Source organism: Paroedura picta, chromosome 13, assembly GCF_049243985.1.
Source record: "Paroedura picta isolate Pp20150507F chromosome 13, Ppicta_v3.0, whole genome shotgun sequence".
NCBI classification, from domain to species: Eukaryota; Metazoa; Chordata; class Lepidosauria; order Squamata; family Gekkonidae; genus Paroedura; species Paroedura picta.
The window spans coordinates 45,857,311-45,870,878 of NC_135381.1; the positions used below are offsets into that span (position 1 = coordinate 45,857,311).

General features: G+C 45.3%; 1 protein-coding gene across 2 annotated transcripts in view; it reads right to left on the bottom strand.

Moving 5' to 3' along the window:
- ATRX (ATRX chromatin remodeler) overlaps positions 1–13,568 on the bottom strand; it is a 115,800-nt gene that overhangs the window by 32,832 nt on the left and 69,400 nt on the right. For both annotated transcript variants that reach the window (XM_077309147.1, XM_077309146.1), the window contains 7 exons: positions 12,450–12,588; positions 11,191–11,300; positions 9,126–9,272; positions 7,980–8,157; positions 6,338–6,475; positions 4,018–4,193; positions 2,665–2,782 (listed from right to left, as the gene is read on the bottom strand). In XM_077309147.1, the coding sequence (XP_077165262.1) occupies positions 2,665–2,782; positions 4,018–4,193; positions 6,338–6,475; positions 7,980–8,157; positions 9,126–9,272; positions 11,191–11,300; positions 12,450–12,588 (1,006 nt within the window). The remainder of the gene's footprint in view (positions 1–2,664; positions 2,783–4,017; positions 4,194–6,337; positions 6,476–7,979; positions 8,158–9,125; positions 9,273–11,190; positions 11,301–12,449; positions 12,589–13,568) is intronic.

Here is a 13,568-nt window from a genome sequence, read left to right on the forward strand (position 1 = left end):
ACCCAGGTGCAGTAGGAGCGTAAGCAGCCACTAAAGGGAGCTGAGGGGCTGGAGTTAAGAAACCCTCCCGAGCCATCGAGACAAACTGGTCTCTCACAGTGCTGCGGATAAAATCCGCCCAGTCAGCAGGGCAGATAAGGGGATTCAATCCACTCACTTGTCCCTGTGCAGTAGAGGGCTGTAGAGAGGCAGTGCCACTCGCGCCCAAAATGGCCGACTCAGAAGAAGGGCCGGCGACACCAGAACTGCGAGAAAGCTGCTCGCGTTGAAGTGCTCCTCCGGCATCTCTGCTGCCAGCAGCTTGTAGTTCGTTGCCCCCCGCCTCAGCCGATGCAGCCTTTAAAGGGAACGTGCCAGCCGGGACCGTCGGTTCCTCACAGTCATGGGAGAGGTAGAGTCTCCGTCAGAGAGAAAGCTGTCCTGTCGCGAAGGGGGGGGGGGAGCGGCGGCTGAAAAGCACGCCTAAGGCTTTTGGCCTGCTGCTAGGCCACGCACACACACACTGGTCTAAATGGCTCTCTAGCCGAGGAAGGGATAGAAAAGGGACAGAGGTTCCAAGACCAGGGAAAAATAGAAGAAAAAGTGGAATAAAGGTAGAAGGGAGGATCTGAGTAGAAGGAGAAATACAGTTTAGTCAGAGCAAGCCTGGAAAAGGTGCGCTCCCATCAAAGGCAGGAAGAGAACTGGTTGTCAGGGGCTATCCCCCTATTGGAGCCAGGAAGTTAAGAAGTTTTTATCCTGCCTCCCAAAGAGAATGGTGGGAAAACCCATCCAAGATGTCCTCCCCTCAGAAGGAGAAAGTCAGTTTCTGCAAACCAGAGGTATATTCCATATTCTGGATTATCTATAATTGCCTATCCATCATATTAAGGGACGAGCCTCTTGTGGCGCAGAGTGGTAAGGCAGCTGTCTGAAAGCTTTGCCCATGAGGCTGGGGGTTCAATCCCAGCAGCCGGCTCAAGGTTGACTCAGCCTTCCATCCTTCCGAGGTCGGTAAAATGAGTACCCAGCTTGCTGGGGGGTAAACGGTAATGACTGGGGAAGGCACTGGCAAACCACCCCATATTGAGTCTGCCATGAAAACGCTGGAGGGCGTCACCCCAAGGGTCAGACATGACTCGGTGCTTGCACAGGGGATACCTTTACCTTTACCTAATATTAAGGGGGGAGGGGAAAATATTTATTACTTTCTGACTAAGAAAGAAAACCACAATTTCTCAGGCCAGAGAAAAGCTCACAGTAACGGAGGCTTCCAAATACAACACTATGATATACCGCAGCTTTGAGTAAGGAGTGAGGGTAAGGACTCACTCAAATGAAATAAGCCTACATGCCTTCCATTTTAAAGGCAACACCATAAATCATGGTCACAACGTTTTGTGGTGTTTTATGGTCCATAAATCTAGGTAGGTTTGCTAGAAGGTGACACAGTGGCTGCAGCATTAGTACCTGCTACTTACTCCCTAGCACGACAGAAATGTCATAATGCACCCAGTCTCTCACAGGTGCAGAATGACAGACAAACCTGAGTATAGAAATGCCAACACAATAAGAACATCAGCACCATGTGGCTGTATCAGGCCAAGCAAAGTGGGGCAACTTGGTTCTAGTCCTGGCTTCGTCAGGTCTCCTGGAAAGCATCTAACCCCCCTGAGCACATACAAGGCAGCATACAAACATGGCAGATAAATAAGTTCTGGGGTATACGATCTCAATACGGAACAAAATCTGAGTCCCGCTGCAACCTGAACATGAAGAGAAACTTCCAGGATATAAACTTTTGCACGTCAAACTTCACTTTGAATATGAAGGCTCCATTTCACCATCAGAGCTATCTGCTGTTGATTTGTGTCCCACCAATCAGTCAAATCATTTTGAAAGCCAGCTAAGTGAGTAGCCATCAGAATCTCTGGCTGTGGGGCAATGATTTATCAGTGTAAACCAGCTGACACGGAATAATTGTTTTTTAATTCAAAGGAGGAACACATGAACTTGTGCCTGCAGATTGTTGTGTGATAGTTGTGTATTCTGCAAAGTACTGACTTCTTTTATCCTTCCTGAAGTAAAAGCCAATCAAGTTCATTGACTGATCCTGACTTGTAATATTATGAGAAAAGGAGACAAATCTGTCCCATTCATAATTGTATGAATTCACTTAAAACTCAGGAAATGTTTAAAGGAGAGATGCTGCATTATTCACATTTCAACAGCTCGATTCAAGACCAGTAGTACCTTAGAGACCAACAAGAGTTTTGGGAGTTATGAATTTTGGAGAGCCAGAGCTCCCTGTGTAAGATGCTCTCTGTTCTACCATAGATCAGCATGGCCACCGTCTGAAGCTCAGCCTAAGGCAGGACAATGCCTGTCAGAAAGAGTTCCCCACCGCCCACTAGGCACAATGCGCAGCCAGCGAGGACACCGAAACCAGGCCTCATCACAACCAAAATAAAACCAACTGACATTACCTCATCATTCAGCCTTGGGTCACCCCAAATGCAATTCAGAGGCTTCCCAATGCTCTGGAAACATGCCTGCCAGCTGACAATTTTGAACATGGAGGCTAGTGCATAAATCAGCAATAAATTGATAAGCTCCATTAGAAAGCCAGCCCAGAAGCAAGTAAAAGAAAGCATGCCAAGCAGTGAACCACAAGCAACGCCTTACCTGTTAGATGGTCCAAGTAGAACTGATACAGCTTACACTGAAGAGGGGTCATTCTAACAGCTAGGACATACTCGTATTTGGGAGGCAGGAATTTTGTTAATGCTGTATAATCTTTTCTCTGTGAAATGGATTTTTAAAAAGAACGTACGGTTATAAATATGCTCTACTCCATGGTCAGCTCTAAACCTAAACTGCACAAGACTCCTTGTCTCTAAAGCAAGAAGAAAGAAATTATTGGTTGCACGAGTAATTCAGCTGTCCTCCAGAGAGCCCATGAGAGATATATACCCTCATAGCAGCACTGAGATACACAGGATCATACACTCTCTAGAAAACCCAGGAAAAAACTAGGCCCTATTATTTTATAGATCAAGACAGGTAGTTGTGTTAGTCTACGTGCAAAAGTAGAAAGGAGCCAGGGCCCAGGAGCACCTTTTAGACTAACAGCATTTTCACTGCTCGCTTCTTCAGATACAGCTAGAAAGCGAGTCTGTCATGACCCACAGGAAGCAGTCCAGCAGATAGCCGTCAAAACCAAGAAAGCTGAGTCCCATAGCACAATAAAATCAGAGTCCAGTAGCACCTTTAAAACCAACAAAGATGTATTCAAGGCGTGCTTTCGAGTGCAAGCACTCTTCGTCTGACAAAGAGTGCTGGCACTCAAAAGCTCATGATTTTATTGTGCTACTGCAGACCAACATGGCTACTCACTTGAATCTATCCCATAGCAAAAGTTAGCTTTATTGAATGCATTTAGCAGGAACAAGTAGTAAGTACACACAGAACCAGGGAAATGGCAAAAGAAGCATAGGGGCTTAAATAGACTCGGGCTCCCTCCCCAATAATATGTAGGAAACCAGTTCCCAGGACTAAACCATTTGATCAACAAATGTGTGAAACTTGGAGATGAATAGTCTGCCCATCACACCTATATTACCCCAGCTGCCTCTAGCAGCTAGCCCAGGTGTTTACAACTCACAGCAAGGACACCAAGATAGATATTTGCACTTAGGCAAAACAGCAGCTGAGAGAAAACAGAAGCGAGAGGGGAGGGGTAGAGTGGATGGACCCAACTCCAGCCAGGGAAAGAGTAGCATGGCACATGACAAAGCCAATCTGTCCTATATATTGCACAATGGAGTTATTTCAGATAACAAATGACAAAATAGCTGGAATGACTGGATTAGGTATGATATGCAGAGTGGTAGTAGGCACAGAGAAAAAGCTTCTGATTAGCCAGGAATCTTTACCAAAACATGTAAGGCTCTTAGCTGTAAGACACAAGACATCTATAATCAGTGGCAAAGTATTTTTAACTCTCACACTTCTACATGAAATCAAGAATTGACGTACCTGAACACATCCCGCTAACATTTCGTACAAGATGTGGGCTCGCTTTTTCATGACCCTGACGTCTACCATGGTAGAGTCTGCACACTGACCATTTTGGATTGGATTTATGAATCGATTTCGAAACTCCTTAATGGACCCAAGCAAATTCTCTTTGATAAAGTTTACCATACAATGATCTGTACAGAAGGGAACAGAATAATCTTCAGGATAAAGCCCGAAATTGGCAAATTATGAAGGCACCAAGCGACCTCTGTTTTCCAAGAGATCCTGACCAGCATTAAAAAAAAAAAAAAAGATGTACTTGGGTCACAGGCACTTGGGTCACAATGTACATGCAATAATGCTTCCGAGAGCAAAGACAGGCGCAGCTTCCTGTAGGGCCCCCAAGATAGAAAATCAGTCATTCCTATGACAGCATCAATGAAGAAAAGGAACGAAGATGGCTGAACAATAAAATACATTTAATAAAAAATGTTCAAAACATCATTCATCCGGAACTGGAAGCTTCGCCAGAATGAGATACAGAACTTCACTCTTGTTTTCGATTATTTTCATCAGTAGCAAAGCTCCTCGCTTATAATGTTAGTCAATTCTTGCATTTAAATCACGTGAATCTTTCCTATAGAAATATATACCTTCTAGTATCAAACTGGCTATTAACTAAGATATAGAGAACCGCATATTCTCTTTCACTCTAACAGAAAAAGACCCCGGCATGACTCCCCCTTCCACCCAAAGTTGCTTCTTTCTGATGCAACTCTGCTCCTGCAAATCACCCCAAGACTCCTGGAACCTGAACCCTGAACAAGGGCCATGGCTCAGAGGTACAGCATCTACTTTCTCACAGAAGGTACAAGGTTCAATCCCTGGCATATCCAGTAAAAAACCATTAAAGAGATCCTGAAGGGCCACTACTGACTATGCTGACTTTGATGGATTAAGGGTTTTACTAAGCCCGGGCCCCTACCTAGTAGTAGTAGTAGCAGTAGTAGAAGAAGAAGGAAGAAGAAGGAAGGAGTTGGTTCTTATATGCTGCTTTTCTCCCCCTGAAGGAGGCTCAAAGCGGCTTACAGTCACCTTCCCTTTCCTCTCCCCACAACAGACACCCTGTGAGGTGGGTGAGGTCGAGAGAGCCCTGATATCACTGCTCGGTCAGAACAGCACTATCAGGGCTGTGAGAAGCCCAAGGTCACCCAGCTGGCTGCATGTGGGGGAGTGCAGAATCGAACCCGGCATGCCAGATTAGAAGTCCGTACTCCTAACCACTACACCAAACAAGCTTCCGGAGGAGATGTGGGCGCTGTTGGAACTTACTCAGTTCTGCAGGGCCTGCAAGATGGAACTCTTCCACCAGGTATTTGGTTGAGGCTTGACTGCCAGTAACATCTAAGAACACCCCCCCCCCCGTAATATCCACACTCTGGCAAACATAACAACTAATGAGGAAGAGGCTGGCAGGGGTGATTCTACTGTTCTACGCTACTTTGTTTTATGATGTTTTAATAATCATTGTTTTACCCTTCATTATTTTAATATAATGTACACTGCCCTGAATTGGCAGGGCACTGAACGATAAATAAATGGATTCTGTACAAGGCAGCTTCTTATGTTCAGATGTTCATCCCAGCGTCCTTCCTTCAACATAGAGGCTACTCCTATCGGAAGCAAGGACAGGACTGCAAACAAGGGCAGAGTGTGGGAGCTTGGCCAAACCAGTGGGCTCAGAATAATGGATTCTGTGATGGCAGCAGTCAGGGCAGGAAGGGGTGCTCCTCTTCACCCTGCTCTACTTTTTGTAGTCATATAGTAGTCACTTTTTGTAGCCATGAGGCTGGGAGTTCGATCCCATCAGCCGGCTCAAGGTTGACTCAGCCTTCCATCCTTCTGAGGTCAGTAAAATGAGTACCCAGCTTCCTGCTGGGGGGGTAAACGGTAATGACTGGGGAAGGCACTGGCAAACTACCCCGTATTGAATCTGCCATGAAAACGCTAGAGGGCGTCACCCCAAGGGTCAGACATGACCCGGTGCTTACACAGGGGATACCTTTACCTTTTTTTTATAGTTTCCAATGAAAATCTGGGCATTTTCAAATAAAAGTCAACTAAGGGAGAAAAAAGCAGAATTTGAACTGTTAGTCGAATTTCTTGCACATGCTTATTATTGAGATCCCATGAGGCATATAATGTGCTTCAGAGCAGAAAAAGACGTCAACCAGTTGTACAGCAATGCTATTTTCTCCTACACAGACAAAGCTATTAAATTTTATTTTCCTGAGCTGCAGACAAAAGACAGATGTTCAGGATTTGAAAACACACTTACATTCTATGAGGTTGTTTTGCAAAGGAGTTCCTGTAAGAATGATCCTCCTCCTGGATTTGATAGAATTCATAGCTTTAGAAACAGCGGATGCTTCATTTTTTAAGATGTGTCCTTCATCACATATAACAAAGTCAGGGCCTAGTTAAAAAAAGCAAAAGCAAAAGAAAAGCTATTTTGCCTCTAGTTTAATATTTGCACTTAGAAGATGTTATTTCACAGACTAACTAGCAAGGTAATGGTGCTCTATAGCCACCTGTGGCTCTGTCCTGAAACAGTTACGTATGAGTCTGTGGCACATCATTAGGACTATGTGCAGTCCTTTAATGCAGACATGTGGTCACATCAGAGACTAGATTCAAAGGTACACTTTCCCTCGTACATTAGCCAGAAAGGGAGGAGAAACCATCTAGTCATGTTTCTGGGACTGTTCTGCCAATGTCTGCAGCTGAATGCCTATATGCACAATAAGAAGAGCTGTTTTTTAGTTCTCTGAGAGAACTGTGACTGGCCCCAGGTCACCCAGCTGGCTGCATGTGGAGGAGGAGTGAGGAATCAAACTCAGTTCTCCAGATGATCGTTTATGCACTGGAGGTCTCATGCCGGGCTGCAGGCTGGAGTTTTAGTCGTGGCAGGTTGCCCACCTCTTCCTGCACCCACATGGGGGGGGGGCATTTGTACCATTGCAACCTCATCTGCCCCGATTTGTGCTCCTGCACAGAGAGCTGGGGCAGTGAAATTCCCAGTGCGTAAACGGTCAATCAGAGGCTGCTGTTCTTAAACATGACACCAAACTGGCTATCCACAAGAGACAGCAAACAAAGCTGTCCTCCTTTGCTGTTTGCAGCAGGCTCCTACAAGAAACAGTACACAAACTCTATGAAGCGAGTTGAGGATTACAGGATAAAAGCACTGAATGAGAAAATATTGAAGCAACCAGCAGTGCATTGCCTCTAGTGTTTTAAATATTCCTCAAGCCAGAAAGGGTGGAGAGATTCAGCACTTCAGAATTCATTAAATGCATGAAGCAGACAGACTTAACATTTTACCAGGTTATAAGTAACAAGTTTCTGTATACGTCCTTGGAAAAACCAGCCCACCATAGTTAACCAGTTTTGTTTCTAAAGTATGCCTAGGCCAGTCATGCTGTTAACTTGGAAACAAAATCCAATTTGGATGGACAGGAATTAATTTTTTAATTTGTTCAATTTATATCCCGCCCTCCCAGCAAGCTGGCTCGGAGTGGTGTTGAAATCAGACATGCCCTTCAGTGGATATAATTGTGTGGACAGCAGCACTTCCATCCCTGTTGATCAGGGGAGTAAAAACTTCATCTATGCGGAGGATACCAGATCGATCACAAAGCACACCCTTTGGCAGTCATCCCTTAGACTACTTCAGCATGATTTCAAGGCACAGTGCAGAGTCAAGGGGCTGACCGTAGTTTGCTGATACCGATTTTGTTTCATCCAGCATGCTCCCAGTAACTGTTATTGGCCCTCATTCTACAGTTATTAATATCCTTCTAATTGAACTTTAAAACGTTTGGCCACCCTTGATGGACAGAAACCACACAATAATAGGGTTGCAGCACATCTTCTCCCACAAATTTCCTTCACATGATTTTCACAGGGTTGTAGCTTACCAGGATCAACGAGTGCTTTGATAAATATTTCTTTCAGTTTTCTGCTTTTCACATTCCTACCCTGGGCAAGGTTACGGTACATCTCATAGCCTATGATCATGACACCCCCTTCCTCCTGCCACCTTTGCAGCATGTAACTTCTTTCTTGAGGCCGTTTCACTGTTGCCAACTCACTGACCTTGTGAAAAGGGACAGAAATAGGTAAAAATGTATATTTCCAACTCAAACAAAAATGCTATTAATGTACTGCACCAATACAGTCATTCCACGAATAAACTTTCTACATACTACTATTTATACAGATAAATCAGTCATGATTTACAGCACAATTTTTGTGCTTATGAAAGTACAGTTTAGTTTATTATGACTTGGAAAGCCAATTTGGCATAGTGGTTAAGAGCGGCAGCCTCTAATCTAATTAGATTAGCCTCTAATCTGGAGAGCTGGGTGTGATTCCCCACTCCTCCATATGCATCCAGGTGGGTAACCTTGGGCTAATCACAGTCCTGATAGTACTATTCTCGCAGAGCAGTCCTGCCAGTACTCTCTCAGCTACACCTACGTCACAGGATATCAGTTGTAGGGTGAGGAAGGGAAGGTGATTGTAAGCCATTTCGGTAGAGAAAAGCCAGGTATGATAACCAACTCCTCTTCTTCAAAATCTGATTTAGGCTGGCTGCAATCTTGTTACAGCCATTCTCACAGAGCTCTCTCAGCCCCACCAACCTCAGAGGGTGGCAGATGTGGGGAGAGAAAGGGAAGGTGATTGTTAAGCTTCTTTGAGACTCCTTTGGCTAGTGAAAAGCAGGGTATAAAAACCAACGTCTAAGAAGAACGTTTTTTATACCCCACTTTTCACTAGCTGAAGGAGTTCCAAAGTGGCTTACAAATATCTTTCAATTCCTCACCCCACAGCAGACACCCTATAAGGTAGGTGGGGCTAAAAGAGCTCTAAGAGAACTGCTCTGTGAGAACAGCTATAAGAGAACTGTGACTAGATCAAAGTAATCCAGATGGCTACATGTGGACGAGTGGGAAAACAAATCCAGATCTCTAGATTAGAGTCCACTGTTCTTAAACCACTATGTCATACTGCCTCCCTAAGTGTAAGTAACTTTTGAAAAATCCATTTTAAATAGAAAATACCTCTAGCTTCTCATCGTCTTCTAAACCTTCTTGCCATTTTTCAAACTCGTTCATCCAGTTCAAGGCCGTGTTCAGTGGGCAAACAACAAGAGCTGTGCTAAAATCCAGTTTGTCACACAGCAGAACAGTATGAAGAAAACTGACTACCTTCAAGAGAGAAAACCAAACGAGTCCTCATTAATATAAGGAACCCTCACCCAAAATGTTTTTGTACCTTTTCATATTAAACATTTGTATTTGTTCATTATCCATGCATGTCAAAAGGTCCTTTTCATGTTAACTCGATACACATTATATCTAACAGACAAATATAGTCCCAGTCCTTTCAGACAGTGGTCCCCAACCTTTTTATCACCGGGGACCACTCAACGCTTGACAATTTTACTGAGGCCCGGTGTGGGGGGGGGGTAGTTTACTCCTCTACTCTCAACCACTGCCCTAACGCTCTCTGATCACTATGGTAATATTTAAACATCCCTTCAAAATAAGATACAGACATGCCACAACAATGAACATAAGGAACGTTTTATTTTCATGGAAATTTTAACTCATGACAATGACAAATCAATGGGAACCCTGAGCTTGTTTCTCTGCAACGAGATAGTCCCATCTGGGAGTGATGGGAGACAATGACACCCGAAGTGTGTTGTAAAGGGCCGGGGGGGATGAAATAAAGGCCCTGGGGGGGAGGGGTCCTTCGCGGCCCACCTCCAATTAGTCAACGGACCACATGTGGTCCGCAGCCCACAGGTTGGGGATCGCTACTTTGAGAAACCTCTGACAACTTATGAGAAAAGACAGATGATCCCCATATCTCTTCATGAAATGCCGACAACGCAGCCAGGTGGAAATGGACGGACGAAATCGTTCTGCCAAACCTTTCTGAGCCAAATAAAGAAGGTAGTCCAAAGGTATGGGAAAGGGACAGGAAAACTGACAGGGTCCTTGTTACGTACAAATTTTGCCCACTTCAGGTTGTAAGCATATTTCATGGATGGCCTACAAGATTTTATGAGGACCTCCCATACCCCTCGGGGAAAAAGCAGCAGATGCTACCCATTAACCATGCAGTAAGGTGGAGCCTCTGAATAGAAATGATGGGTTCCGAATGGCACATACTTAAGTCGTGAGTGAAAGGGAATGGAATCCCCCTGCCCCAAGACAAATGTAGGAGGAGGGAAAAGCAATGGTGACGGGGCCCGGCTTACAGGTATCTCAGCTGTTAACTGCTGTTGGAGAGGGAGTATTCTGAGATATTGTAACTGCAGTAGTCGTTGGAAGGGTTCCAGCAGACTGAGGAACTGACTCAGAATCCAAAATGTGAGTCTGATCTTTAGACTTTGACTTCTTGGCCTTCATAATGGGACGTTAGAACAAATGAGACCTCTTTCCCAGGTCCATAATGGCCTCAGAGTGGGTGGGGCCAGGGACAAAGTGATAGAAGCCGATGAGTTCAGAGCCAGTGTCAGCACTGACCAGAGCTCGAGAAAAGCCTTCAGCAGCTGGTGAAACGCGTTCAGATGCAGGTTTAGGAGGGCCCAACAATAAAGCCTCTTCCCACAACACAGTTTTGAGCCACAAGGAACAATCAGAGCGGGCCTTAGGAGTGAACTTTTGGGAAAAGTAGCAGGCATCCACGTTATGCGCTTCGCCCAAACATATTAAGCATCTATCACACTGCAACGCAAACACTTTTAAAATATTGCCTTAGAGTCCATTTCATAGAATACAATCATAGAATAACTAGGGGGAAAGCCCATTTGTAAAAATGGGCGAGATCAGGGGCCCATGGAAGGATGTGCGGCCCCCCACCTTCTGGCGCGCATGCACAGCAGGGCGCAGTAGAAGGTTTGGGCAGCAGCGGCTGCACAGGCGGCCCTGGGCCAGTGTCAGGCGCAAGTGGGTGCCTCCCTAGGGTGTAGCAGCGCCCAAATGGGAATATTAAAAAGGTAACTCGTTTAGAGTTTTATTCAGTTAATGAAAAATGTAACAGAATTCGTAGCATTAACTGGGAGAGGCTGCATGGAGCCAGATCTGTCACCTCAGAAAGAAGCATGAAATGTACCTGCAGCGTCTTTCCTAAACCCATACAGTGGGCAAGAATGCACCCAGAGCCGGACGACTTCTTTGTTTTCTTCACAGATTCGCAACAGCAATCCCACATAAATTGAACACCTAGAAAAAATTGTTTTTAAGAAAAGATAATTGAAGGAAGATTGAACAAAACGGCAGAGGTGGTTTATTTTATTTTTCTCTTTTTAACCTCTCCCTTCCCCGAAGAATCAGATCAGGTAACAACATAACAGATATACAATAATAAAAGTTTACAGTTTAAATAAAAAAGCTTAAAATACAGTCTCCTAAAAATACAGCAAAATAAAAGCAACATCACTGCTAATTGTCTGCCCTTTCTTTTGGGGGGGCTGGGGGGGGCAGAAACAATATAAATATTATTTAACCTACTGGTTTTGAGTCTCCTTAGCCAAGCATAAACCTGCTCTCTGCCTGTACAGGGAAGGGCCTTTAGAACAAAATGGTCCAACCATGGCACTTCTGTGGTTTGTACCAGACCAATATGTATCCACATCCCAAAGATCAAATCCAGGGTGTGCATGGGAATAGAGACAAATGGGAAAGTCCTAGCAATGCTGTGTCTGACACAAGGTCCGAACCCTGCACAGAGCTGGCTTTCTCTACGTGGACACTGAAGTTTCCCAGGACTAACAGCAAGGCCCACTCAGCCACCAGCTCCAGCTTTGGCAGGGCATCTGTTGGTGAGTTAAGTGACGAGTACATCACTGAGACGGCCAAACGCTCCACTGCATCCTACACAGTCAATGCCCAGGATCGCTGGAGTAGGGAGTACTCTAAAGAAGACTCCCAGGTCACCTACCTACCCCAAAACCTTTTTACCATGAGTAGTGAAGTACCAGGAATCCAGTTGGAGCCAGCTCTTTCAGGGCGTCTTGCCCTCTTGAACCCGGGTCTCTGTCACATGCACCAGGTCCCTGTTTTATTCCACAGAATTCTTTTGCAGGCCACCAGTCATTATGTATAGACATGGCATGGCACAACACCAATGTCGGAAATGTTGTTACTCCTAGCCCTATCTAACGTACATCAGGATGGAAGCGAGGTTAGAAAGGGTGCGATCATGTAGATATTTCGCAGCAACTCAGCAATTAATTAAAAAATTCAGTGTTCGTGTCACTTTGGACAGAACAGCTAAAATTTTGCATCAGCTGCCTAACATTATCGGCCCAAAATGTAAATTCCTGAGAAATCCAGATTTCCATAAGTCACCTTGCCTTTGTGCTCTCTTACCGTCTACTTGATGAGGCTTCAGTTTTGTGACAATGTTTCTGTGAACTTGTACTAAAGGTTCTTTGGTTTCTTCATCTTCATCTAAAACCAGCTTTGTTGTAATTGGACATTTCAGTGGTGCATCTGCTAGCTGTATCACCTGGAAAACAAACTTGTGTGAACAAATAGCATGAATTCCAGCCGTTACATAAACAGAACAACTATACAGACCATGATCTTTACTGAACCCAAAGTACATAAGTATTTTAAAGGTCCTCTTTTTCACACTGGATATTGGTGAATACCCCTGAAATCAGAAGCAATCATTCTGTATTAAAAATTGATACTATAAAAACATATATATATATATAGAAAGGGCTTGAGAAATGGCCAAGCTCGAACCCCTTCTAACCTCCGCCCCATCTCTCGAGCCACTAGGGTGGAGGCAAGGGTGAACAACCCACCTGCGACACACTGATGCTGTGCAATGTCAGGTCGATTAATAACAAAGCCTCCACTCTGCAAGCTTACTTTGCAGAGCAGGGGGTAGAGCTGGCATGCGTGAAGGAAACTTGGTCCAGAAATGAGCTGCCCCTGCCGGGTTCTCAAAGAGCTGCCCCTGCCGGGTTCTCTGTCTTCCATCAGTCGCGGACCGTGGGGCAGGGAGGAGGAGTGGCAGTCCTGATCCGTAATAACATCTCCTTCAGGGCTCTCCCTGCACCGACAATCCCAGGAATTGAGTGTGTTGGCCTCGGGTGGGTCACAACCGAGAGCATGGCCATCTGGCTGGTGTATCGCGCACCCAATGGACCTCCAGATACCCTGCCAGCCTTGCTAGAGACGGCGGCCGCCTGGGCACTACAGTTCCCCAGACTATTAATTCTGGGGGACTTTAATGTCCATGCGGAATTGCCGTCTTCTGGCAACGGCCTGGACCTGGTGTCAGCCATGGCGACGCTAGGGCTCTCGCAATTTGTTGTTGGCCCTACCCACCAAGCAGGTCACACCCTGGACTTGATTTTCGGAGCAGGGTTGAGTGTGGATCCGGTCACGACTAATGCCGTGCCATGGTCGGACCACTATACCCTGAAGACTCGGCTTAGGTTGCCACCTCTCCTTCAACTGGGCACCAAACACATT